The sequence below is a fragment of the Crotalus tigris genome, unplaced genomic scaffold (assembly GCF_016545835.1).
Source record: "Crotalus tigris isolate CLP2741 ecotype Arizona unplaced genomic scaffold, ASM1654583v1 scf7180000018956.110367, whole genome shotgun sequence".
Taxonomy (NCBI): Eukaryota; Metazoa; Chordata; class Lepidosauria; order Squamata; family Viperidae; genus Crotalus; species Crotalus tigris.
Window position 1 is genome coordinate 63,799 of NW_024097295.1, and position 24,931 is coordinate 88,729.

A 24,931-nucleotide genomic window follows, 5' to 3' on the forward strand; every position below is an offset into this window, starting at 1 on the left:
TGTTAATACTCTTTTCATTGTAAAATATTTTAAATATATAACATATTTAAGCATTTTCCTCTGCAACTGCTTCTTGAAAGCATATTTTTAAAAAAATAGTGAGATAATTGATTGAAAATTGTAACATAAAGAGCTGAATATGATATGCAGGATACAACTGACATAAAGCAGAGAAAGCTATAATTTATAACAGATAATAAACTATGGTGATTAAAAATTATCCCAGGGTCATTCTAAATGAAAAAAACATGGAGTACTTATAAAATTATATAGAGATCTGGACTATATATGGAAATGAAATACTTATTAGATTACGTAAAGATCCGAACTACAGTGAGAGAAAAACTTATTTTCCGCTGATTTTGTACATTTGCCCACAGACAAAGAAATGATTAGTCTATAATTTTAATGATAGGTTTATTTTAACAGTGAGAGACAGAATAACAACATAAAAATCCAGAAAAAAGCATTTCAAAAAAGTTATAAATTGATTTGCATTTTAATGAGTGAGGTAAGTATTTGATCCCCTATCAATCAGCAAGATTTCAGGCTCACAGGTATCTTTTATAAAAGTAATGAGCTGAGATTAGGAGCACTCTCTTAAAGTGCTGTCCACAGAAGCAATCAATCAATCAGATTCCAAACTTTCCATCATGGCTAAGACCAAAGAGCTGTCCAAGGATGTCAGGGACAAAATTGTAGATGTACACAAAGCTTGAATGGGCTACAAGACTATCACCAAGCAGCTTGATGAGAAGGAGAAAAATAGTTGGTACGATTATTCGCAAATGGAAGAAACACAAAATAACTGTCCATCTTCCTCGGTCTGGGGCTTGCAAGATTTCACCTCATGGAATTTCAATGTTCATGAGAATGATGAGGAATAAGCCCAGAACTACAAAGGAGAATCTTGACAATGATCTCAAGGCAGCTGGAACCTTAGTCACCAAGCAAACAATTGGGAACATGCTACACTGTGAAAGACTGAAATTCTACAGTGCCCACAAGGTCCTCCTGCTCAAGAAAGCACATGTAGTGGCTTCCAGTTCCGGCGCCTTCGGACTCATGGGAAAAGTTTCCTCCCCCGTCTGGTTTCTCTCCATCGAAAGATCCTGGAAAGGGTCAAAAGTCACCCAGGAGGGCGACCACCGCTGAGGAGGATCCTCGTCTGAGGTTGGAAAAGCGGCAGCCCTCCTCCTTGAGTTGAGGCAGCTCCTTTGGATTGACGGAAGAAAGGTCGGCCATTAACATGGCCGACCATCTAACTGCACCAGCTGAAAGCCAAAAGCACTACTAAGCTCAATGAAGCACTGTGGAAAATCTGGGTGACACCTTTCCTTTTCTGTCTCTTTACCCTAATTACCTTCCTGTGAAAACTCCTTGAAACTCTTTCTCTGCTCTCAATTCAGCAGCATTTGCATACTTGGGAATTTAAGCTTCGGAAAGAAAAGAATAACTAACTTTAACAACTAGATAATTGGATCTTTGCTCTGTGAATACCTTGGGGTTCCAAAATTTATTATAGAGACTTATCATTTACCTAAACCAGTGGTGGCGAACCTATGGCACGCAGAGCCATCCCTGTGGGCAGGCCCGCCATCACCCTGGAGAGAGGTGGGGTCAGACTGCTCCCTTTTGCCTCTCCACGTGCACCTGCACTCCTGGCTCTCTTTCTCTCTGCACTGAGAGCCTGGAAGGAACTGCAAGGGCTGACTGGATCCGGGCTGGATGGTGGAAAAGGCCTCTGTTGCCTGGATCGGCCGTGGGGGGGGTGAAATCCCCCACCCGCCGCGCAGATCGCCCTGCCGCCATTTCCCCCCATCTACCATGCAGATTGCACGGCTGCCGTTCTCCCCCGTTGCATTTTCCAGGCCTCCGGTGCCCACAATGAGCCGCTGAAGTGCCATAAAATCGCTCCACGGCCATGGATGCAAGTTCCAGAGGCTTCGAAAACACTTCTGCTGCCTGGGCGGCACAAGCAGCAGAGAGAAATAAAGATTGAGCCAGCAGGGAAGCAAAAGTGTCAGGACGCCTTCCCAAACTCCAAAAGTCACGCGTCCTACTTTCCTAGCTTGCCTTTTCAAACTCCAAATTTGCACGTCCTACACTTGCCTTCCCAAACAACAAACTTGTGCATTCTACACTCGCCTTCACAAACTCCAAACTCGCACGTGCGTCCTACATTCCTCATCCTACTCCAGTTTGGAGTTTGGGAAGGCGAGCAAGGAAAATAGGACGCGTGAGTTTGGAAAGGCCAGCAGTAGGACACGCGAGTTTGGAGTTTGGGAAGGCGAGCAGAGCCTTAACATAAAAGGCTGGTTCTGCTTTCAAAAAAAGAAAGGAGGGAAGATTATTGGGCTTCTTGCATCATTCCTACTTGAAGCCATCCTTTGCAACAAGGAAAAATCTAGTCTATCAAACGCTACCCAACATTTCAAATCTGTGTGCATCGAGAGGACAGCAATTTTTAAGACACCAGTCCTGCACATTTATATCTAGGAATAAATCTCATCAAACTCATGAGGCTGTGAAACACAGAATGCAAACACACACACACATACACCACTCTGACATGAATTCACTGAATGACTAAGTGGGGAAAATGTAACGTTGCTATTAAATCCCAACATGACTCCCATGGAAGATGCACAATGGAGGGGGGGGCGGCAGGGGTCTGCTGTTGTGCGGAGTAGGATTAGAGAGGGAGGGAGCCAGCCTCCCTCTTCCTCCTCCCAAACTCACTTGCGATAAGCACACCCACCAGCTGCTGAATGAACCTTGGTGTCAGAATCCAATTATATTTCATCTTTAATTATCAAATATAGAAACTCCCAATTCTGCCTTCTCTGGATTCTGCCATAAGAGGGAGAGAAGGGGGAGAACAAAGGGGCTTTATGGCCCTCACTTCCTTCAGTAGACTTCTAAGAAACTGAATGTGTTTATTGCACATCAAAGAAAGAATTTGAATGTAACTAGCATCAAAGAACCTTACGCTGACAAAAGGAGCTAATTACCTTTCATGTAGTTTATCTGAAGTCTCTATACAGACGGAAGAAAGAAGCAAAGGGGTGGAATTGTGATGCCTGAAACTATCACTGGAAGGGGGGGGGGGTGATTGGGTGGGACTGCTGGGGAACCCCTTAAAACCTTGAATGGGAGAGCTTGGACCCCAAGTCCTGTCTAGCATGCCTGCAACCACTTCTTCTTAATAAAGGATTCCTGTTGGAAGAATTATTCCAAGAGTTCTGTCTTCTTAAGATGCAAAGTGGGGTGGGTCCTTACATTAGACAGGACTTGCAAAATTAATCCACCTGGAAGGGAGACCCTTGCCGGGGGATTTTGCAAAAATTTACCATGTCAGACAATGGAGCAAGAGAGGGGGAAAACTCCCTGGAAAGAGAGCCGCTGATCCAGTTGGAACCTTGCCAGATGTTGGGATCCGAGAGGTCAGATTCCTCAGGAGAAGAAGTGGTGGAGACACGGGACCACAAGCCTCGCGTTGGAAAGAAAAGTGAGTGCGGAAAGGAATCAAGAAAGGTGACCCTGAGACGGGGGACCAAGCAACCAGAATGGAAGCAGGAGATGGAGAAATCCCTGCACGCAAGTGAAGAGGGAGGAAGCTGGGCACCGTACTCAGACTGGATCCTAGAGAAAGCTATTGACCTGATGAAGAGAACTCTCAGCTTCCTAGGAGAGAAGAATCCTGAGCCCTATGGCCGCCCCAGCTCCTGGAGCCGCAAAGGGAGAGACACCGAGGGGGATGTGGAACCTGCAACCCCAGGGACATCTACTGATCCAGTAGCCCCCACCCCCTACCAGACCACAGATGGCAATCTGGACGGAAGACACTACCACCCACAACGGAGGCACCGATCCATTCCAAGACGTCCACCGTTGGAGGTAAATTCAAAGGGGAGCCAACAAGCTTGGGGTTTTTCCTAACCCAAGTCCTCAGCTACATGGAGGAATATGGGCAGGACATTCCCAGCGACAAGGCCCGCATCCGGATCGTGCAATCTGCCCTGGATGGACCAGCTGCAGATTGGGTGGTGAACTTGCATGACTCCAATGCCCCAGAACTCAGTAACTTCAACCGTTTCATGTCCTCTTTGAGAAGACGATTTGAAGACCCCCTGGCTGATCGCAAAGCCCGTGAAAGGATAAAACGATGAGGCAAGGCAAACACCCAGTGGCTGAGTATACACAAGAATTCCGGGCCATTGCCAGCAAACTGAATTGGCCAGAAGACATCCTCCTTGGCCATTTCAAAGACGGACTAAACTATGATCTATATGATGCTTGCCTGCCCCGAGGGGACCCACATCGACTTGAGGAATGGTACGTCTTGGCAGAGGAAGCAGAGATCGACATATTGAAGAGGCACCGCCGAGGAAAACAATGGAGCCGCCCCCCGCCTGAGCTGACACACCAACCGGTGAAATCATCGGATACAGCCAAGAAGCAAATGGGGTGTTTCAAGTGCGGAAGAGAAGGGCATCGAGCTGTAGAATGCCGCTCAAAGGCCCCCCAGCACAACCCAGACAGATCCCCAATCAACAAACCCGGAAAGTATTCAGCTAAGCCAAAAGAAACAGCCATGAGAATGATGGAAATTGCAGAAACCCCCACCTTCTGCTCACCAAGGGGAAAGAACTCCAGCCTACACCACAGGGCCGGTGGATGCCTCAGATGACAGCTCGGAGGGCGAACCCCTGGTAAGTGGATGCATCACACCCATCTTCAAAACAGTGACTATATTAATCCCCCCCATCCCGAAGCTGTGAAGGTGAAAGCCTTAATAGACTCTGGCTGCACCCGCTGCCTCATTAGCCCAACACTAGTGGGGAATCTGGGCATCCATCCAGGAGACTGGAACAACCAATCTCATTTGGCCAGTTAGATGGATCCATAGCAGGGGGGGTGCCAGCTACCCTAGCCACTCTACCAATACACCTCTCCCTGGGCAACATGAAGAGGACATAACGTTTGTGGTGACCCCAGGTATGGAATGCCCAATGATCCTAGGGATGGAATGGTTGAAAAAATGGAACCCCTGGGTAAATTGGAGGACGACAGAAATCAAATTCCCGAAGGGGGACCCTATGGACTTAAAACCCCAAGGGAGGCTACCAGAATCAAGAATAGAAAAAGCATCCATAGGAGAGGAAAAAAGATTAACAGAAATACCAGAGGAATATAGGGACCTTGCTGAAGTCTTCAGTGAGGAGAGGGCGAATGAGCTTCCCCCCCACCGACCCACAGACTGTACCATTGAATTCAAGCCTGGGGCAAAACTCCCGAAGCCCAGATTATACTCCATGAGCCCAAAGGAGAAGGAGGAAATGGAAAGATTTATAAAAAAAAACCTGGAGAGAGGTTTCATTGAGCCAGCCAAGCCTAAAGTGGCTGCCCCGGTCCTTTTTAGAGAGAAGAAGGATGGCTCTTTACGTTTATGCGTGGATTATAGGGCCCTGAATACAATCAGTGAAAGCAACCTATACCCGCTGCCCCTCATGAAAGACATGCTGTCACACCTATCGAAAGGGAAATTTTTTTCTAAACTAGACCTAAGGGAAGCTTACTATCGCGTAAGAATTAAGGAAGGGGACGAATGGAAGACTGCATTTAACTGCCCCATGGGGTGCTATCAATTCAAAGTCTTGCCATTTGGATTACAAGGGGGCCCTGCAGTCTTTATGCAATTAATCAATGATGTTCTAAGGGAGCACCTGTTTAAGGGGGTCCTTGTTTACTTGGACGACATTCTTATCTTTACTGAAACAAAAGAGGAACACGTCAACCTTGTCAGAGCGGTTTTAAAGAAGCTGCGAGCCGCCGACCTATATGCCAAACTCTCAAAATGCGAATTCCACCAAGAAAGGATAGACTACCTAGGCTATCGCATATCCCCACAGGGCATTGAAATGGACCCAGAGAAGGTCAAAGCAGTATTAGATTGGGCGCCACCCCGCACAAGAAAGCAACTACAAAGTTTCCTGGCTTTGCAAACTTTTACCGCCAATTCATCCCCTCATTTGCCCAGATAGCCTTGCCCCTCACTAACTTACTAAAAACGAAGGGAGCATCCTCAGTAAAACCTAGCCAGCCACTAACATGGACAATGGAGTGCCAAGCAGCGTTTGAGAGACTAAAGATACTTTTTTCTGCCGAACCAGTACTAAGGCACCCAGACATGGACAAGCCCTTCGTAATACAGGCAGATGCAAGTGATGTGGCAGTGGGGGCTGTGCTATTACAAGAAAATAATGATGCAGTATTGCAACCCTGTGCATATACATCCAAGAAACTCACGGAAACAGAACAGCGCTGGCCCGTATGGGAGAAGGAGGCTTATGGGATACGTTGGGCATTACTCACGTGGCGACAGTTCCTGGAAGGCAACAAAATCCCCTTCCAGGTGTGGACCGATCACAAAAATTTAGAAGCCCTGAAATATGTCTCTCCTCTGCAGAGACATATTCAGTGTCTTGTCAAAGCCGTGGGGGTTGTCTTGCTGCAAGTCTGTTCTCTGCTCAGTGCTTGCTAAGGGCTGGCCGATGGCAGAGGGAGCACTAGCCTTGCCATGTGCTCCTTGCTGGTCCACTCCCATGCAAACTTGCTGACAGCGCTAAAGCAGCAGTCGCCATCGGCACTGTGGCTGGCATCTTTGGCTTCCCTACTTGTTGCGGCAGGAGCCGAGCAGTTCAGGGACCCCATGCTGAGTGGACTTCGACTCTCAGCTGCAAAACTCCAGGGATTTTATATGCAGAACTCAGCGCAAACCGGAGTCGGTAGATCCTGCTGAGAGGGAAGATTGTTTATGTACCTGGTGCATCTTGTCCTGTAGACTGGGCTAAGCACTCGCTTTGGCAATGCTAGACCGACCCTGTTTCCACTGGTTCCTACAATCCACAAACTGGCCAGGCCTTGTTTAAAGGCAGCCCTTTAAGCATGGCCTGCAATTCCCAACCTGGTCTGGGAGCTGTGGGAGTTGTATAAGACAAACCAGGAAGGTTTCCACAATTTTTTTTTTTTTTTTTTGCATTTTGGGAATATAATCATTATTCCCACAGAGTAACCCTCAAGAGGAGGACAGATCTATGGCTGCTGTGGAGAAGTGGTGGGATATAAGACACCAAAAGCAGGTGTGCAATAAATTGTACAATCGTTTGATTGGCAGTGGTGCCTTCAAGATGTCTAAGATGGCGAACCTCTTTGGAAGACTGTTTAAATCTAGAGTCTGTAATTAAGACATGACTTGTTTTAGTACCGGTAGTCTTCAAAAAGAATCTGTTTGTTGGCCCATGGACTGTTGCTTGTGCAATTTCTTATTGCCTTCTATTTTCAAGAAGTGATAAAGGAGCAGGAACTAATTGTGTTCTATTCAAACAAATCCAATCTGTTCATACAAAATCAAAAGTAGCACTTTCTGAGACCAGTTTTTGGCTGCATCCTTAGGAATATATTAATCTTTTCTGCTGGAAGATCAGTACTACCACATAGTGATGGGACATGGGCAGCCCAAGAACCAAATAGGAACAGTAAATTCAAGATTAGGTGCTTGCCAAGATTCCCAAGACCAGCAAAGGGATCAGTGTCCCATTACCTTGCACACACTGCTTAAAAAACCAGATGCCACTTAAGCTAGCCTTATATGTACAAGTTTATGCATATTGTTATTTATTGCAGAACAGGAAACAATGATTGGGCCTGTACTGAAGGACCAATGGAGATGGATTTTTCTTTAATTTAAAATTAATATCCATCTCCATTGGTCCTACGGTACAGGCCAAATTAAATTCAATACAAATGAATTATCAGTAAATAAAGCAAAGTAGCTTCTTATAATGAATCTACATTTTAATTTCCTATTCATTCAATTAATCCAACTTTCATATTTGCATCACTACATTTGGAGATGGAAAAGATGAATTTCCATACAGATGAGCACTTGGAATCTCCTCTCTCTCTCTCTCTCTCTCTCTCTCTCTCTCTCTCTCTCTCTCTCTCTCTCTCTCTCTCTCTCTCTCTCTCTCTCTCATCTTTTGTAAAGTGGAGTCTTCTTCTAGGCCAGTGGTTCTCAACCTATGGATCGGGACCCCATTTGGGGTCGAATGACCATTTCACGGGGGTCGCCAAACCATGCTGTCCGCCATTTTTTTCCCTTTTCCCTAGCTGTCCTACTCCCTCTTATTGGTGGCCACACCCACTTGGGGGTCACCACAACATGGGGAACTGTATTATGCCGTCACCTCATTAGAAAGGTTGAGGATCACTGTTCTAGGCAACCTGCTGCTTACTTTGGATTGATTTCCCTACATGTCTAGAAAATCAGTACAGGTCCTGAAATCCAGTATTTATTTAATGAATTATTGAATTTTATTTTTATTTATATCTGGTCTATACTATTTTTATAAATAGCTCAAGGCAACAAACATATCCAACATACCTTTCTCCTCCTATTTTCCTCACAACACACCTAGGAGGTGGATTGGGCTGAGAAAGAATGACTGGCCCAAAATCACCCAGCTGTTTAATCTTCTATCACAGAGCCTTTTCTGTGGGCATGCACAGCATGAACAGGGCGAGCGAGGAAAGTAGCACACACGTTTGGACTTTGGAGAAAGGGAGAGAAAGAGAGAGAGCGAGGAGAGAGAGAGAGGGAAAGGAGGGAGGGAGAGAGGAAGGAAGGAGATGGGAATGAAAAGGGGGTAGGAAGAATGGAAGGAGGGAGGGAGGCAGGGAGATTGGAATGAGAGGGAGGGCCTAAGGAAAGTCCTGCCTTAGCACTTGGCCACCAGCAGCCCTGTGGCCCTTTTGCCATCCCCTGGTGGTCTCTCATCCTATTGCTGAGGATGCTTTGGTTACAAAGCCAGGTCTCCTCACATGGAGAGGGAGTGGGCCTCCCTCTGACCCATACAATTTGCCCTTCTGCACTCACCATGAGCAACTTGGCTAAGGAGAGCGAGCACAGAAGCAATATCCTTGAGGACGTAAGCGCAGCTGGGCACCCCCTCAGGGAAGTGCACCTAGGGTAGGCAGGGCTGTGGGGTCCTGGTGCCATGGGAGCTCAAGGGCCAAGCTGGGTGCTTGAGCTCTACTGCCCAGGGTTCCAGGCAGTCCGTGCCACTGTCCATGGGCCCCCTGCATTGCCTGAGGCTCAATGAGGCTCCTCCAATGGACCATGCCTCGGTGCTCGCTCCAGTCCCACCCCGCTCTGCCGGAGATACTCAGATCTGGCCCAGTTCTGCCCAGGTCCGCACAAGTGCCCCTGACACGAGTGATGGCAAGCTGGTCACACCCACCCAGTAGGCCACGCCCATATCAGCCATGCCCACCCAGTAGGCCACACCCATCCAGTGGACCACACCCACCCAGTGGGCCATGTCCATCCGGCACCCGACAATAAATAAGTGGGGTTTGGGTTGCAGCTTGGGCACTCGATCTTTAAAAAGTTTGCCATCACTGACCTAAACTATTATTTTTGGAAAATATCTTTTTCTCCGTTTTCTTTAATGAAAAATAAAAAAGCTAATTGGCATTTGGGAAAAGATTTTGTGGTCTGCTGAGGACATCTTGTGGAGAAACCTGGCATAGCAATTGAATTTATTTATTTATTTTCTCAATTGTGGCAGTTGACTCCCTTGATTTGTCCTTCGTATTACCCAAAAGATAATAATTGGAAACAGCTGGCTGGTGAAAACAACTTCTAAAAAGTGCAGAGGTGAACATTGGCTGACTCTTATTAAATATAGCCTCCACCAAAGGACTATCTCTAATCACCATGGAAACGGAGGAACTCTACCCACAACTTAACTACAAAGTTATCCTTGAAAAAATTCTTAAAGCTACTGAGCTAATCAAGTCAAAAGTGAAAGCTGAGGATATTTTCACAATACTACAAAGCAAACCCCAGACTTCAGATGATCAACCTACAAGCCAAAAAACAGAAGAGGAACAATAATATCCACAACCTATTAAGAACTTTGGTAATCCAACACTGACTTTAACTACAGTATCTACAACTCCAAAGGCAACAGGAACTGATCAACAAACATACCACATTGAGAACTCAATTTAGCTAATCAAACAATAACTACAACACTGGATATGATCTTTTACTTTACTCAGACAAAACTGGAAGAAGAACAAAGATTTGAACTATTAGGGCAACAACCTACTTACAACAAAGTGGCCAGTTCCTTTGAAAAATTGATAACTGTATATTCTCCCTTGGTTCAAACAACATGTGTGGGAATGAAGGAAGACATATCAGTGGATTCAGAATCACTGGTATGGGAGCCTGCCTAGCACAAAAAGAAAGCCAGAGTTGGATTTAAAAATGGGATTTAAAAATTCACTTAATGGGCTAAGTAGCTCTTTGGAGTGATTGGTTTAATATCCAGGATTAAGGCTAACAAGGGAAATTAAAATTAATTGTTAGATTATAGTATTGATTGTCAGATGGAAATACATTTGTGATAAGGGAAGATTTTTGTTAGTAAATGAAATAGAATATATTTGTGAACAACCTAAGTAAGAAGGCAAATTTTGGATTAACATGTCTATTTTAGTTAAGTTAAGTATCTTATAATGAAATGAGGGAAATTAAGGTTATCCAAAATTTAAATATTGGTTATAAAAGGCTAAATTGAAACATGGAATTGGAATCAAGCAAAACTTAAAAACAGGACTTGGATATGTATAAGTAAAATCTTATTGATAAATGTTTTGATTGACTGAACTGTAGTTAGAAATGTATTAATATGAACATGATATAATATTTAAGGCAGAGGTAGGCAACCTTGGCTCTTTTATGACTCATGGACTTCAACTCCCAGAATTCCTGAGTCAAGGTTGCCTATCCGTGATTTAAGGGAACCAGAGAGGGAATCCTTATTGATGTAACCTGAGATATACATGAATGATTTTGTTATTGGACTATTGATTACCCTATCACCACTCTGCTTCCTAAGCACCTGGATGTAAAAACTTGAAAAACTAATAAAACTTGTACAAAAAGAAAAAAGAAAAGAAAGCACATGTAGAGGCCCATCTGAAGTTTGCCAATGAATATCTGAATAATTCAGAGAAGAACTGGGTGAAATTGTGGTCAGGTGAGATCAAAATCGAACTCTTTGGCATCAATTTAACTGCCTGTGACCCCCAAAATACCATCCCTACCATCAAACATAGAGGTGGAAATATCCTTTGGGGGATGTTTTTCTGCTAAGCGGACAGGACAACTTCACCACATCAAAGAGATGATGGATGGGGCCACGTACCATCAAATCTTGGGTGAGAATCTCCTTCCTTCAGCCAGGGCATTGAATGGGTATTACAGCACGACAATGACCCAAAACACACAGTCAATGCAACAAAGGAGTGGCTGAAGAAGAACATTAAGGTCCTGGAGTGACCTAGCCAGTCTCCAGACCTTAATCCCATAGAAAATCTGTGGAGGGAGCTGAAGGTTTGAGCTGCCAAACATCAGCCTCAAAACCTTAATAACTTGTAGAGGATCTGCAAAGAGTGGGACAAAATCCCTTCTGAGATATGTACAAACCTGGTGGCCAACTGCAAGAAATGTCTGACCTCTGTGATTGCCAACAAGGATTTTGCCACCAAGTACTAAGTCATGTTTTGCAACAGGGTAAATATTTATTTCACTCGTTAAAATGCAGATCAATTTATAACTTTTTTGAAATGCATTTTTCTGGATTTTTTTGTTGTTGTTATTCTATCTCTCACTGTTAAAATAAACCTACCATTAAAATTATACACTGATCATTTCTTTGTCAGCAGGCAAATATACAAAATCAGCAGGGGATCAAATAAGTTTCTCCCTATTGTATATATGGAAAAATGTTCTTTTCCATGTCTGGTAAAATGCTTAGTTTTACAAAAGTTAATTTTCTGATAAAATTGGTCTAAAACTAACTACAACAATAGTCTGAGAACTCAAACTTTTATTTTTACCTTTATATTAAGCTTCCTATTATTTGTTGGAAGTATACTACCCTGTTGCAGCTGCTCAGGAAGATGTATAGTCTTTGTTCTGAAATTTGTGTCAGTTGTATTTTCTAGTCGAGACTTCTTTTTCCCAACTTTTAATTTGAGTTTATGAAAATCTTCTTGATGTTGTCTCTTTTTAGTCATTTTGAAATTCTGCAAAAAAAAAAAATGTGAACATTCTTAGAGAGAAAAAATACTTCCAATTGCACTGATAAAGTAAAAAATTCATTGAGATATTGCATTTAAAACTGAATAGCCAAATCTCTTAGTTCATATCAAATCTAAATTAAGGACAGTTTTATTGTCTCTTACCCAATCCCCAACATAAGTTATCTGAATATCCACTAACAAGGCTACCCTGAGAGTTAAAATACATTGCATTTGGGTGTCATACTAGAGATTCTAGCAGGAAAAACACCAGACAATTAAAAAATAATTTTACATTACCATAACAAATTTATATTACATTTATATACATAACTAATTCAATGCAAACCTCTAAAAAATTATATTAAAATCATAAAATAATATAAAATCCAAGCTACACAACAAGATATAAAAGGTACAGAGGTACTAATTTTAATGATGTCTGGTTGAACACTACTCCATAAAATGGAACTAAAAGATGGTTGAAAGAAAGAATTGAAAAGATATATTCACTATCAGTGTTAATTTACAAATATAATAGAATTGAATAGAAGATCTATGTCTAACTCATTTTCTTATTCTAATATTTTATTCAAACCTAGAATCAGTTTTTAACTGCTTAAAAAACACTGACAATGTACAATGTCATGGTTAAAACTGACCTGTTTAACATACATATTATAGATGATATTTTAAAGGCTTATCTATTGGAAATAGTAAACACTTTATTGAAATGGTATTCTAGCTTCTATTTTTCTGCATGAATGGAAAAATTATTATCAAATTCATTTTAGGTTAAAAAGTTTGAGTCCAAGGAGCACTCCCCCGAATCAACAGGAATAGCCTAAATCAGCCTAAAGATAACCTGATGAAAAATCTAAATTTAAACTCAGTTACAGAAATTCTCCGCATTGGCTAAATATCCACCATGTTTAAATACTCCAATAGGACTGAGTAGCCGTGGCCTACCGCCAAAAACATACCTAAACGGTTAGCAGAGACCTCGTGTATCTCAAGAATCCAAAGATTTATTCTTTTGTAAAGCTACTTTCAGAACAACCTCCTTTCAAAGGAAAGGAAGTTCCACTCGGCGGCAGGCAAATAAAACAGGAAACGGGGTATGGGATAGAGCAGGGATAGGCAACCTTGGCTCTTTTATGACTCATGGACTTCAATTCCCAGAATTCCTGAGCCAGCATGGCTCAGCTTGAAAACCTCTCCCTTTCCACTCAGCATGGCTGGCTCAGGAATTCTGGGAGTTGAAGTCCACGAGTCATAAAAGAGCCAAGGTTGCCTACCCCTGGTATAGAGGAAGAGCCTCAACAGGATCTCAGTCAGAAAAACCTTTGGAACTCCTAAACACGAAAAAAGATAAATGTTCTTATCTACCAAGGAAAGTTTGATCCTCGTCTAGTTTTCCTCCTTTCCGAACCACGCGCAAAGCTACTCACCTACCCTATTCCGATCGATGAAACAATCTACGCGGCAACGATAGCTGGCTTCGAAGATTCCTTCCGAGTCGAAATCCCGCATCCGGTCATGTTTTCCGGAAGTCACTGTAATGTTTTCTCATTACTGCTGATCGCAGCAGTCAATGATTGTATTGTCGAAACTGCATGTTCTTGCGATTGGGCGGAAAGGAACAGGGAACAAGCGGCATACCAGTTTCTTCGGGTTCCATCAGCAGGAACAGAAGAATAGTAGTATAATTTACGTGGGAAGTGTACAGTTATACCAAAGCTATTGTTAATATTAATCTAAGGAAACGGTTTCTTCATAACCTCATTCAAGAATGTAATAAGGCTACATAAGGATCTAATGGTTTCACATGAAACCAACCTCAAAGAACATAGTGTGTGTGCTTACAGCCATAACAATCATGGGTCTTTGGTCAACTAAAATGTAACATGATTTTTAAATAGGTTTCATCTGAAATAAATTTCAGACTATCATTCTCAAATTACAGAACAAGCAAAAAGATTCATACAGGTTTGTGCTTGTGCCATTGTGATGTAAAATATGTAAGTGGCATTTAATTTTCATAGTGGATTTAGAAGAAAGCAGAAACTGCACAATATGTCACATCAGGGATAAAGACAAATACAAAAAAAAATCTTTTTACTGACACAATGTTTTTCAAGGCAATGGTTCTATAGTTCTGCTTTGTGGGATGTTGTTAATCTTATTTAAACAAGAAGTCAAGACATATATTCATGTTAAGAAACTGACTAGATTATATAGGAATATGTTGGCTGATAAAATAAAGTTCTAAAAGTGATGGAAAATGAAACTTACAACGCCATTTTCATTGCAGTATAATTGGTGAGATCTTCATATTTCATAACTGAGTAGAATAACAATTCAGTTGGAAAGAAATGTTAACACTGATGTCTGATACATAACAGGAGTATCATACTATTGTCTGCATCTTGTCTAATTGACTTGTGATGTAGAGGTGGGGGCCGGGCAAAGGTCCTGTGTGGAAAACTGCCCCTCCAACGCCTGTGTGCTTCTTCTTCTCTAGATCTATCTTCCCCCTTCACATCAACATGGCGATGTGAAAGTGTGCAGCTGTAAGGACCCACCCCACTTTGCATCTTAAGAAGACAGAACTCTTGGAATAATTCTTCCAACAGGAATCCTTTATTAAGAAAAAGTGGTTGCAGGCGTGCTAGACAGGACTTGGGGTCCAAGCTCTCCAATTCAAGGTTTTAAGGGTTTCCCCAGTAGCCCCACCCAATCAATCCCCTCTTTCAGCGACAGTCTCAGGCATTACACTTCCACCCCCTTCTCATTATTGCCCGGCTGGATGGAGACTTCAAAGAAACTACATGAAAGGAAAATGGCCCCATTCTTATGGTTAGTTCTTTTGCAATACACACATTCAGTTCCTTAGAAGTATACTGAAGGAAGTGAGGGCCATAAAGCCCCTTTGTTCTCCCCCTTCTCTCCCTCTTATGGCAGAATCCAGAGAAGGCAGAATTGGGGTTTTCTATATTTGATAACTAAAGATGAAATATAATTGGATTCTGACAGCAGCTCTGTTTGACCTTGCCAGTCTGATAATAGCTAGCTCGCATAAACAAGATGTTATTGCCATTACTATTCCCTGTTTCTGGCCTCTGGCTTCTATATTCTTGAGGATTGGTTAGGAGCTTAACCAATGAAATGTTATTCTCATGTAGAAACTTTTGCTTCTTGTAAACTGTATATAAATAATAAAAGCTGCGTAGGGAGTAGCCATTTTTGGCACCCTGCAATGACTGAGCACTGATTACTACATTATAGGACCCTGAATGCAATCAGTGAAAGCAACCTATATCCTCTGTCCCTCATGAAAGACATGTTGTCACACCGAGAGAAATTTTTTTTCTAAACTAGACCTAAGGGAAGCTTACTATCACGTGAGAATTAAGGAAGGGGATGAATGGAAGACCGCATTTAACTGTCCCACGGGGTGCTACCAATTCAAAGTCTTGCCATTTGGATTACAAGGGGGCCCATGCAATTAATGACGTTCTAAGGGAGCACCTATTTAAGGGGGTCCTGGTTTACTTAGACGACATTCTTATCTTCACCGAATCAAAAGAGGAACATGTCAACCTAGTCAGAGCAGTCTTAAAGAAACTGCGAGCCACCCACCTATATGCCAAACTCTCGAAATGCGAATTCCACCAGGAAAGGATAGACTACCTAGGTTATTGCGTATCCCCACAGGGCATTTAAATGGACCCTGAGAAGGGCAGAGCAGTATTAGAATGGACACCACCCTGCACAAGAAAGCAACTGCAAAGTTTCCTGGGCTTTCCAAACTTTTACCACCAATTTATCCCCTCCTTTGCCCAGAGGCGTTGGGGTGCCCCATGCAATCTGTAAATGTGCTGGATGAAGTTTCGCTAAGGCTTTTGCAGTGAGAATCTTTTGGCAAGGGATAAAGTGCATCTGTTTGGAAAACAAGTCCATGACCGTCCAGACAACAGTATTCCCATTGCTTTCTGGTAATTCCAATATAAAATCCATGGCTATTTCCCTCCAGGAGGCTGAGGGATTTGCCACTGTTTGTAACAGTCCGGGCAATTTCCCTTGCAACCTCTTTGCAGTTGCACACTTTGGGCAGCTGGCCACGTAACTTTCTATGTCCTTTTTTATGGATGGCCACCAAAATTGCCATTTAATTAAGTGTAACATTTTTACAAATCCAAAATGCCCTGCTGATTTTGTGTCGTGGCAAAGCTGCATGAATGTGACTCTTTGTGTTGTTGGTATATATAACTTTCCCCCCACCCAAGGCAGCCCATCTTTCATTGTGCACATGTGTTTATTTTTCTGGAACTATTCATCTGTTTCCAAACTTTTCCACAATTCAATTTTGGTTTGGCTACCCAGCTGTGGTTTTAATATAGCTTGGGCTCTGGTGGTTACTGACGCTGCCAGTTATGATTCTACCATCATCGGTTTAGAGTCTATGGCTCGCGTGCTGTTTTATTGGGGCATGTGCATCTGCCAGGAAGTTCTTTCCCCCCAGCAAATGGTTGAGCGTAAATTGGAACTGGTGAAAATGCTGGGACCAGCGGGCTTGCTTGGGGTTGAGCTTCCTGGGTGTTTTCAGGGCTTCCAAATTTTTGTGGTCAGTCCACACCTGGAAAGGGATTTTGTTGCCTTCAAGGAACTAGCACCACGTGAATAATGACCAACGTATCCCGTATGCCTTTTTCTCCCATACGGGCCAGCGCTGTTCCATTTCCGTTAGTTTCTTGGATGTATACACACAGAGTTGCAATACTCCTTCATCGTTTTTTTGTAATAGTACAGCCTCCACTGCCACATCACTTGCCTTTGCCTGTATTACGAAGGGTTTATCCATGTTTGGGTACCTCAGTACTGGTTCAGCAGAAAAAAGTCTCTTTAATCTCTCAAACGCTGCTTGGCACTCCATTGTCCATATTAGTGGCTAGCTAGGTTTTATTGAGGATGCTCCCTTCATTTTGGCTTGTGCTTTGTATGCCTAGGCAGGCATACAAAGCACACGCCAAGGACTTCCGGTGGATTTGCGCTGGCGATGGCGGATACTTTGTATCCGTCCTCCTGAGAAAGTGTTAGAACCGCTGAGAACAGCAGGCATCAGCTGTTCTGCGGTTCAAAACCTCCTTCCCGGGCAAATATAGTGAGTATCATCTGAATAGTGGTAGAGCCTCTGAAATCCCCCAAAGAATTTGGGGCGGGGGGAGAAAAGAGTGCTCCCACAGAGTTCAGATTGTCTCCGCTTCTCAGCTGTCTTTGTCTCTAGGGACAAAGCAAGACGCCGCTCCCACCTCCGCTGTTAAAGTGATCTGGTGAGTTATCTTAAAAGCGGACAGAGTTGAATAGAGGATTTTACTTTTATTTTATTTTTTGGGGACTTTAAGTTTAAAGATTTATTTTTATTCCCTTTTTTTCTCTTTTGCTGAGAGGGAAAGTAAAATGGCGATCAGTAGGTTGTTTTTTTTAAGTGATTGGAACGGAACGGATTTGATTATTTATAATGATTTTTTGAAGGTGGATCTGGGTTTTAGGAGGAGTATTTTCCCTCTCTGTTTAACTTTTTTTTGTCACTTTTTTAAGGGATTTTTTTTTTGTATTTTTCTGTTTTTTTTTCAAGAAGGAGGAAAGAAGAAATAAATCTTTGAAGATGGCTTCAAAGCGTCAAGTGACTTCTACAGTACCCAAGGTGGCCTCTTCTCCTGCAATATTACCAGCACAACAACCTAAAGCTACACCACCATCTTCTCCTCCTCTGCAACCAATAACGGTAAAAGATATGCAAGATATAATGGGAAAAGCTATATCTCAAATTAGAGGGGAAGTGAAAGAGCTTTTAGCGGAGAATAATAGTATTTTGAGGCAAGATATAGTTCTGGCTTTAAAAGGACTTGCTTCTGTGGTTGAAAAATTGGACTCTCGAGTTGAAGAAGTTGAAGATAAAGTGGAGGTGTTGGAGGAAAAATTTGAAGGAATGGAAAAAAAGGTTGAAATTTCTCAAGATGAAATTGTTATGTCTCAATATAGAGAGATGGAATTTGCTTTAAGAATCAGAGGCTTGAGAGAGGACATGAAAGAGATGGTAGTAAATGACTTTGCTGTGATTTTGGGCAGAGAAAAAGAGGAAATATCTAGAGAAGTTGAAAAAATATTTAGAGTTAACTCCTGGGTTGCAAAGCAAAGAAACCTACCAAGAGATGTGGTAATTTACTTTGGGAAAAGATCTCTGCGCAATGAAATCATACAAGCTTTTTACAATAAGAGGTTTCAGATTGCTGCACAAGATGTTATAATTTTAAAGGAGATCCCATCTAAAATTTTAAGAAGAAGAAAAAAGTTTGCTTTTTTAGCAGACAAACTTAAAAAAAGGCTGATGCCATTCAGATGGGATATTCCGATTGGAATCGTGGTGAGCCATGCGGGGACACGTTATAGACTTAATACTGTTTTTAAAGCAAAGGACTTTTATATTTCAGTCCTGGGAGCACGCTCATCACCACCTATAATGTCTAAAGTCTTGGATGGGAAAGAGGTTGAACAGCAGTCTGAAGAAGCTGTATTGATGAAAGCTGGAAAATCACAGGCTGAGTGGTTTCAACAAGCTGAGATGAAAGAGCAAAGAATGACTCGGGCAGCGCATAGACGTAAGGAAAAGGAACAACAGAAGAAAGATGTTAAAGAAGTTCCACAAGAATTTGTTTCTGAGCCTGTGGGAGGAGCAAGACCTAAGAGATCTTCGGTACAATCTTCAATGGCAGATCTTCAAGCAGTCTTCTCCAGGCTTTTGGATGAGGGAGATGGTAAAGCTCCTGACATGGAATGCTAATGGCCTTAATTCCCCTCAGAAGAGAAAGAAAATATTTCACTATTTGAAGCAACATAATAATGACATTATTTGTTTGCAGGAAACGCATATTATCTCTAAGGATCAAAAATATTTAGTTAATGCTCGATTGAGATCTCACTTTGTATCTTCTGCTCTTGGGAAAAAAGGGGGTGTAGTTATCTATGTTAAGCAAAATTTATCAGCTCGTTTAGTAGATTCTGATCCTCAAGGGAGATATGTTATGATTGAAGTGGGATTGTACGGTAAGAAAATACTTAATAGTAGGTTTGTATGCACCAAATCAACAACAGGAACAATTTTATAGGTTGCTACATCAAAAAGTGATTTTACTGGATTATAGATCTGTTATATTAATGGGAGATTGGAATGGAGTTTTAGATACATATAGAGATAAAAAAGGACTTTCTACTTCTTTTAAACAGGCCAAATTACCTAAGGCCTTTTTTGATTTGAAAGAGGACTGGGAGTTGCGAGACTATTGGCGAGAACATAATTTGGAAGAGAGAGATTTCACCTTTTTTTTGGACAGACATCAATCTTTTTCAAGAATTGACTTTTTTCTGATCACAACGGATTTATATTTTAGGGTAAAGAATGTAAAGATATTTCCAAGGACATTGACAGATCATAGTCCAGTGTGGATGGAATTGGACACTGAAAAAGAGGAGAGGAGATCTTGGAGGTTGAATGAAAATTTGTTTAGACAAGAAAAGAATGTTCAGAAACTTAAAGAGCACTTAAAGGAATATTTTGTTTTAAATATGCATAAGGGAACTTCAATGTCAATGGTATGGGATGCAAGTAAAGCTTACATGCGTGGGGTTTTGATACAAATGAATAAGACTTATAGACAGAAACAGGTGCAGAAACGTAAGGAGTTGGAAGATGAGATTAAATTAAAAGAAAAAGTTTTAATTTCGAATCCTACAGATGAGAAGGTTATGGAATCCATAAAATTGCTTAAATCGCAATTTAATATGTTAATGGCAGATCAGACTGCAACTAATTTATTGTATATGAAACATAATACATTTTGTAACGCTAATAAGCCAGGGAGATGGCTGGCTTATCAACTGCGAAAGAAACAGAAGTCGAGAATTATAGAAAAAATAAATTATAATGGTAAATTGGTATTCCAGAAGGAATTGATTAAGAAATCTTTTTTAGATTATTATAAGAAATTATATATGGGCAGGAAAGTACAGGTTTCAAATATAGATAAATATTTACAAGATGCTCATTTTCCTAAATTAACAGAAGATCAGAAACAAGAAATTAATGGATTGATTACTATAGAGGAAATGATGACAGCAATTAAAGAATTAAAGTTAGGTAAAGCACCTGGTACTGATGGATTGACATCAATTTATTATAAGACTTTGATAGATGAGTTGATAGAACCTTTAAGGGAACTTTTTAATAATATATTACAGGGTTTAGAGACCCCCTTGTCTTGGGGTAGAGCTTTTATATCTTTGATCCCAAAAGAAGACCAAGATCTTACTCTACCAAAGAATTATAGACCTATATCTCTTTTGAATGTAGATTATAAGATTTTTTCGAAAATTTTAGCTAATAGATTTATGATAGTGTTGAATCAACTAGTACATATGAATCAAACTGGCTTTATAACTGGAAGGTATATGAAAATAATGTTAGACAAATTATTAACTTAATAGAATATCTGGATAAGAACAACCAAATCTCTGCAGGTTTGATATTTTTAGATGCTGAAAAAGCTTTTGATCAATTAAATTGGCAATTTATGTTAAGATTGGTTGAAGAAATGAACTTTGGAGATAAAATTTTACAGGCTCTTTGAGCCATTTATCAAAAACAAACGGCACAACTTATAGTTAATGGAGGTTTATCAGAGGTATTCTCAATTGAAAAGGGGACCAGACAGGGTTGTCCATTGTCCCCATTGCTGTTTGTTTTAACTTTGGAAATTTTATTGATCAAAATTCGGGAATCATCGAAAATAAAAGGAATAGAAATTAATAAAAAAGAATATAAACTAAGGGCCTTTGCAGATGATCTGGTTGTTACTTTATCTCAACCAATTCATTCCGTAACGGAGTTGTTATCATTGATAAATCAGTATGGACAAGTTTCACGTTTTAAAATTAATAATAATAAGACTAAAATATTGCCTAAGAACATGACCAACTTGGATAAGGAGACTTTGGTTAGATTGACAGGCTTTGAGGTCGTTAATAAGGTAAAATATTTGGGTATTATTTTATCTGCTTCCAATGCAAAACTGTATAAAAATAATTATGAAATGCTGTGGGTTAGAATACAAAAGGATTTGGACAATTGGAAAAAGCTGCAATTGTCCCTTTTGGGGAGAATAGCAGCGATTAAAATGAATGTTCTGCCAAAATTTCTTTTTTTATTTCAAATGATACCTATTTTAAAGAAAGAAGCAAATTTAGATGAGTGGCAGAAAGGTATCAATAAATTTATCTGGGCAGGGAAAAAACCAAGAGTAAAACTTAAAATTTTACAAGATATACGAGAGAGAGGTGGACTTAAGGTACCGAATTTGAAATTGTATTATGATGCTGTGGTCTTAACATCAATTAGTGATTGGGTTAACCTAACAAATGTAGATATACTCCTTTTGGAGGGATGGGATTTACTTTTTGGATGGCATGCCTATTTAATTTATAATAAAAAGGTTGATAGGGTTTTTAGATCTCATATCTTAAGAATTTCTTTACTTTGGGTTTGGAAGAAATATTATAAAAGTGATTCAAGAATTCCATTATGGGCTATTCCATGGCATGCAATAGAAGGAATAAGAAGAGGAGTTAAGATGGATACTATTTCTTATACACAATTACTTAAAAAAATTGGTAAATTGGCAATTAAAATCTATGGATGAATTAGCACAAGAAAATATTATTTATTCATGGTTTCAGTATAGACAACTATTGGAAAGGTGGAAAATAGATTATAATGTGGGCTTGCTTAGAGAGGATGAGAATTTGTTAAAACAAATTAGAGATCAAAGTCGAACCCATATTTTTAAGAGGGCAGGATGTCAGAATCCAATTATATTTCATTTCTAGTTATCGACTATGGAAAACCCCATTCCTGCCCTCTCTGGATTCTGTCATACGATGAAGGGGAAAGGGGGTGAACAAAGGGGTTTTATGGCCCTCACTTCTTTTGGCACATCTTCAAAAGGGACTGAATGTGGATACCGCCAAAAGGACTAATCATAACAATGGGGCCATCAGCTTTCATCTACTCCCCTCTGAAGTCTCCCTTACGCCGGCAGGGAGGAAAAAGGGGGTGGAAATGTAATGCCTGGGATTATCACTAGAAGAATGGTGGGGTGGGGTGGGGTTGCTGAGAACCCCTTAAAACCTTGAACCATAGGGCTTGGCCCCCAAGTTCTGTCTAGAACGCCTGCAACTATTTTCTCTTAATAAAGATGCCTGTTGGAAGAAATATTCCAAGAGTTCTGTCTTCTTAAGATGCAAAGTGGGGTAGGTCCTTACAGTACCATTCCCTCCACCGTGTTTCGTACAATACTTCTTATTACAGGGATCAAGCAGGGTAAGCACATTAACCCTAAAAATACCACTGCTAACATAAATAAAGCTTGTTTCCAATTCCTAAAAATTCCTCCCAAGAATCCCCCATCATTCAGTATTTCAGTCCAGGTTTGGACTGGTAGATGGGCTATTTTCCTCATTCTGTTTGTTATTTCCTCAATGGTCTTCCCTTCATCATCTATTTGTAGGCAACAGTTAGTTAAATTAAACTTTCCACAGACCCTTCCTTCTTCTGCCAATAAATAATCCAATACTAGCCTATTTTGGTAAATTGCAGTCCTCATTTGGATATTCTGTTTAACCAACTTATTCAATGCTACCATTGTTTCATTAGTAACAATCTCCAGGACTGCTTGTAATCTAATAATGTGATTCAGCATATAAATTGGAGTCCTATATCCCCATGATCCATCCTCAGCCCAAGTAGCAGGTCCATACACCTGTATTATGCATTCAGGTGGCCATTCATTATCCTTCCAATTTCCAATGGTCGTTTTCTCCTAACTCCCTTATCCCCGTATACTGCTACTTCAATTTTTTCCCCTTGAGGAATGGGAAGTAGGAAAAAACTAGGTTTTATATTTCCCAATACACATGAACCACACCCATTACTAAGTAGGCTGGTATATGCAAATTGTCCACATATCCAATAGAATCCTTGTGGGGTGAACCATTCTTGGGATGCTTTGTTTCAAAGCCCCTGTAAAACTGTGTTATTAAAAGGATTTTGTTTAATATTATGCATGGTTCCCCAATTCTGAATACTTGAGCCCCTGTAAGATATCTGGCCCTCGAATATCATGGTTCCTACTTCCTCCTGGTTTTCGGAGCAGTTTCTCTGAAAGCAAAAGTGAACTATAATGGATGTAGTTAAAGCTCATTTTTCTTTGTTAATTTAGTAGTCCAAATAGATATAATATTAGTGTCTTGGATATCAATTTCTTTAGCTTCCCAAGGCCATTGTTCCCCCATATTTGTTCCACCATATACATAACAATTCTTTACTCCCAGGGTGGTAGCTATTTTTTCACCCAGATCTATAAATAGATTTTTGGTGAGAAAGGTGAGTCCGTAGGTATCAGGGTGATCGGCCTTTTCAAGCTCCTCATAAAAGGAGTGGAATAATGTTCTTTCTATTGGGGTCAGATTTTTCCTGGTTACTTTAATGATGATGCGGGTGCTTGGGTCCTTTCGCGTATTCTCAATTCCCAATCCGTATTCCGGTGATCCTTCGTCGGAATCCACAAAATGCAAGTATGTGGGAATACAATGGTCTTCTAAACAATCAGATTGCCTGACACCCTTGGTTAAATTAAACTGCTCTTCTCTGCCCACACTCTGGGTAGGCCTCTACCATTGGAGTACCAATATGTCTGGGAAGCCCTGTAGAAGCTTCCTCTCTGTTGTTGATTGTAAACGTATATCCTTTGTGTGAGGTAACTCCGCTGCCAACTCAGGCCCCCACAGGTGGTCCAAGGACTTCATTGCATAGCAGCATCGAAGCAGATTCTACTCTTGTGATTAGCAGAGGTACTGGTGTTCTGTCCTAATAATAATAGCATTAGATTCTTTCCACTTTGAAAGGTAAATACCTGAATGGTTATTTGATATTTCACACTAGAGGGGTCAACACATGTAACCCTTCCTGTTTCATTACACAGGAAAAATCGGGTGGTATTATGAACACAGGTTCCCACCACCTTCTTGCAGTTCATCTGAGTATGATATGTCAGAGTTTTGGTTATCTTATTACCCATTTTAGTGGTTTTAATGCAGGCATTGCAGTTACCAGAGTTATTTGTACTTTGGCCTTTGCATATGCTCCCGAACCCTACTACTCCCATTATAATCCATATTTTAATTACTCCTGTAACCAAGGTCATATTGAAGTTAAATATTATTCCAATTCTGTCCAACCCTGGAAAGGTACTTCCTCCCTTCCACCTTTTTACACCACCGTCTGCAGCAGGGGCGGAGATCAGTACTCGGGACACTAGTCTTCAATGATCACTATATCACACTCCTCTCTGCAGTCTCCATGTATCGGTGCACAGTCTGAGCAATGGGTACAACAATAACAATTACACCAACATTTACAGTCACAAAACCAACACATTTAAACTCTCCCTTCTTACTAATATTTCTATATTTTGTTTTTTCTTATTATCAACTTCAAAGGATCAGGTTGAGGCACACTTCTTCACTCGGTGGAGCTTCTAATGGTCTTTTCACATGGGTATAGTGGGTCCAGCCTTTCTCCGCCATTCATACTGCTGTTTCGGATTTTAGCAGCACTTGGAATAGATCTGGAATCTACAGACAGGAAACTCCAAGA

At 41.1% G+C, this 24,931-nt stretch overlaps 1 protein-coding gene across 3 annotated transcripts in view; it reads right to left on the reverse strand.

Moving 5' to 3' along the window:
• LOC120314619 (testis-expressed protein 10 homolog) overlaps positions 1-13,738 on the reverse strand; it is a 29,138-nt gene extending 15,400 nt beyond the window's left edge. The window contains exons 1-2 of one of the 3 annotated variants that reach the window (XM_039357893.1): positions 13,618-13,738; positions 11,980-12,168 (exon numbers count right to left, since the gene is read on the reverse strand). In XM_039357893.1, coding sequence (XP_039213827.1) covers positions 11,980-12,168; positions 13,618-13,695 — 267 coding nt within the window. In that variant the 5' untranslated portion in view covers positions 13,696-13,738. Of the gene's footprint in view, positions 1-11,979; positions 12,169-13,145; positions 13,297-13,613 lie in introns of those variants that run through there. The other 2 variants (XM_039357895.1, XM_039357896.1) reach the window with 2 other exon arrangements.
• Positions 13,739-24,931: the final 11,193 nt, after the last annotated feature.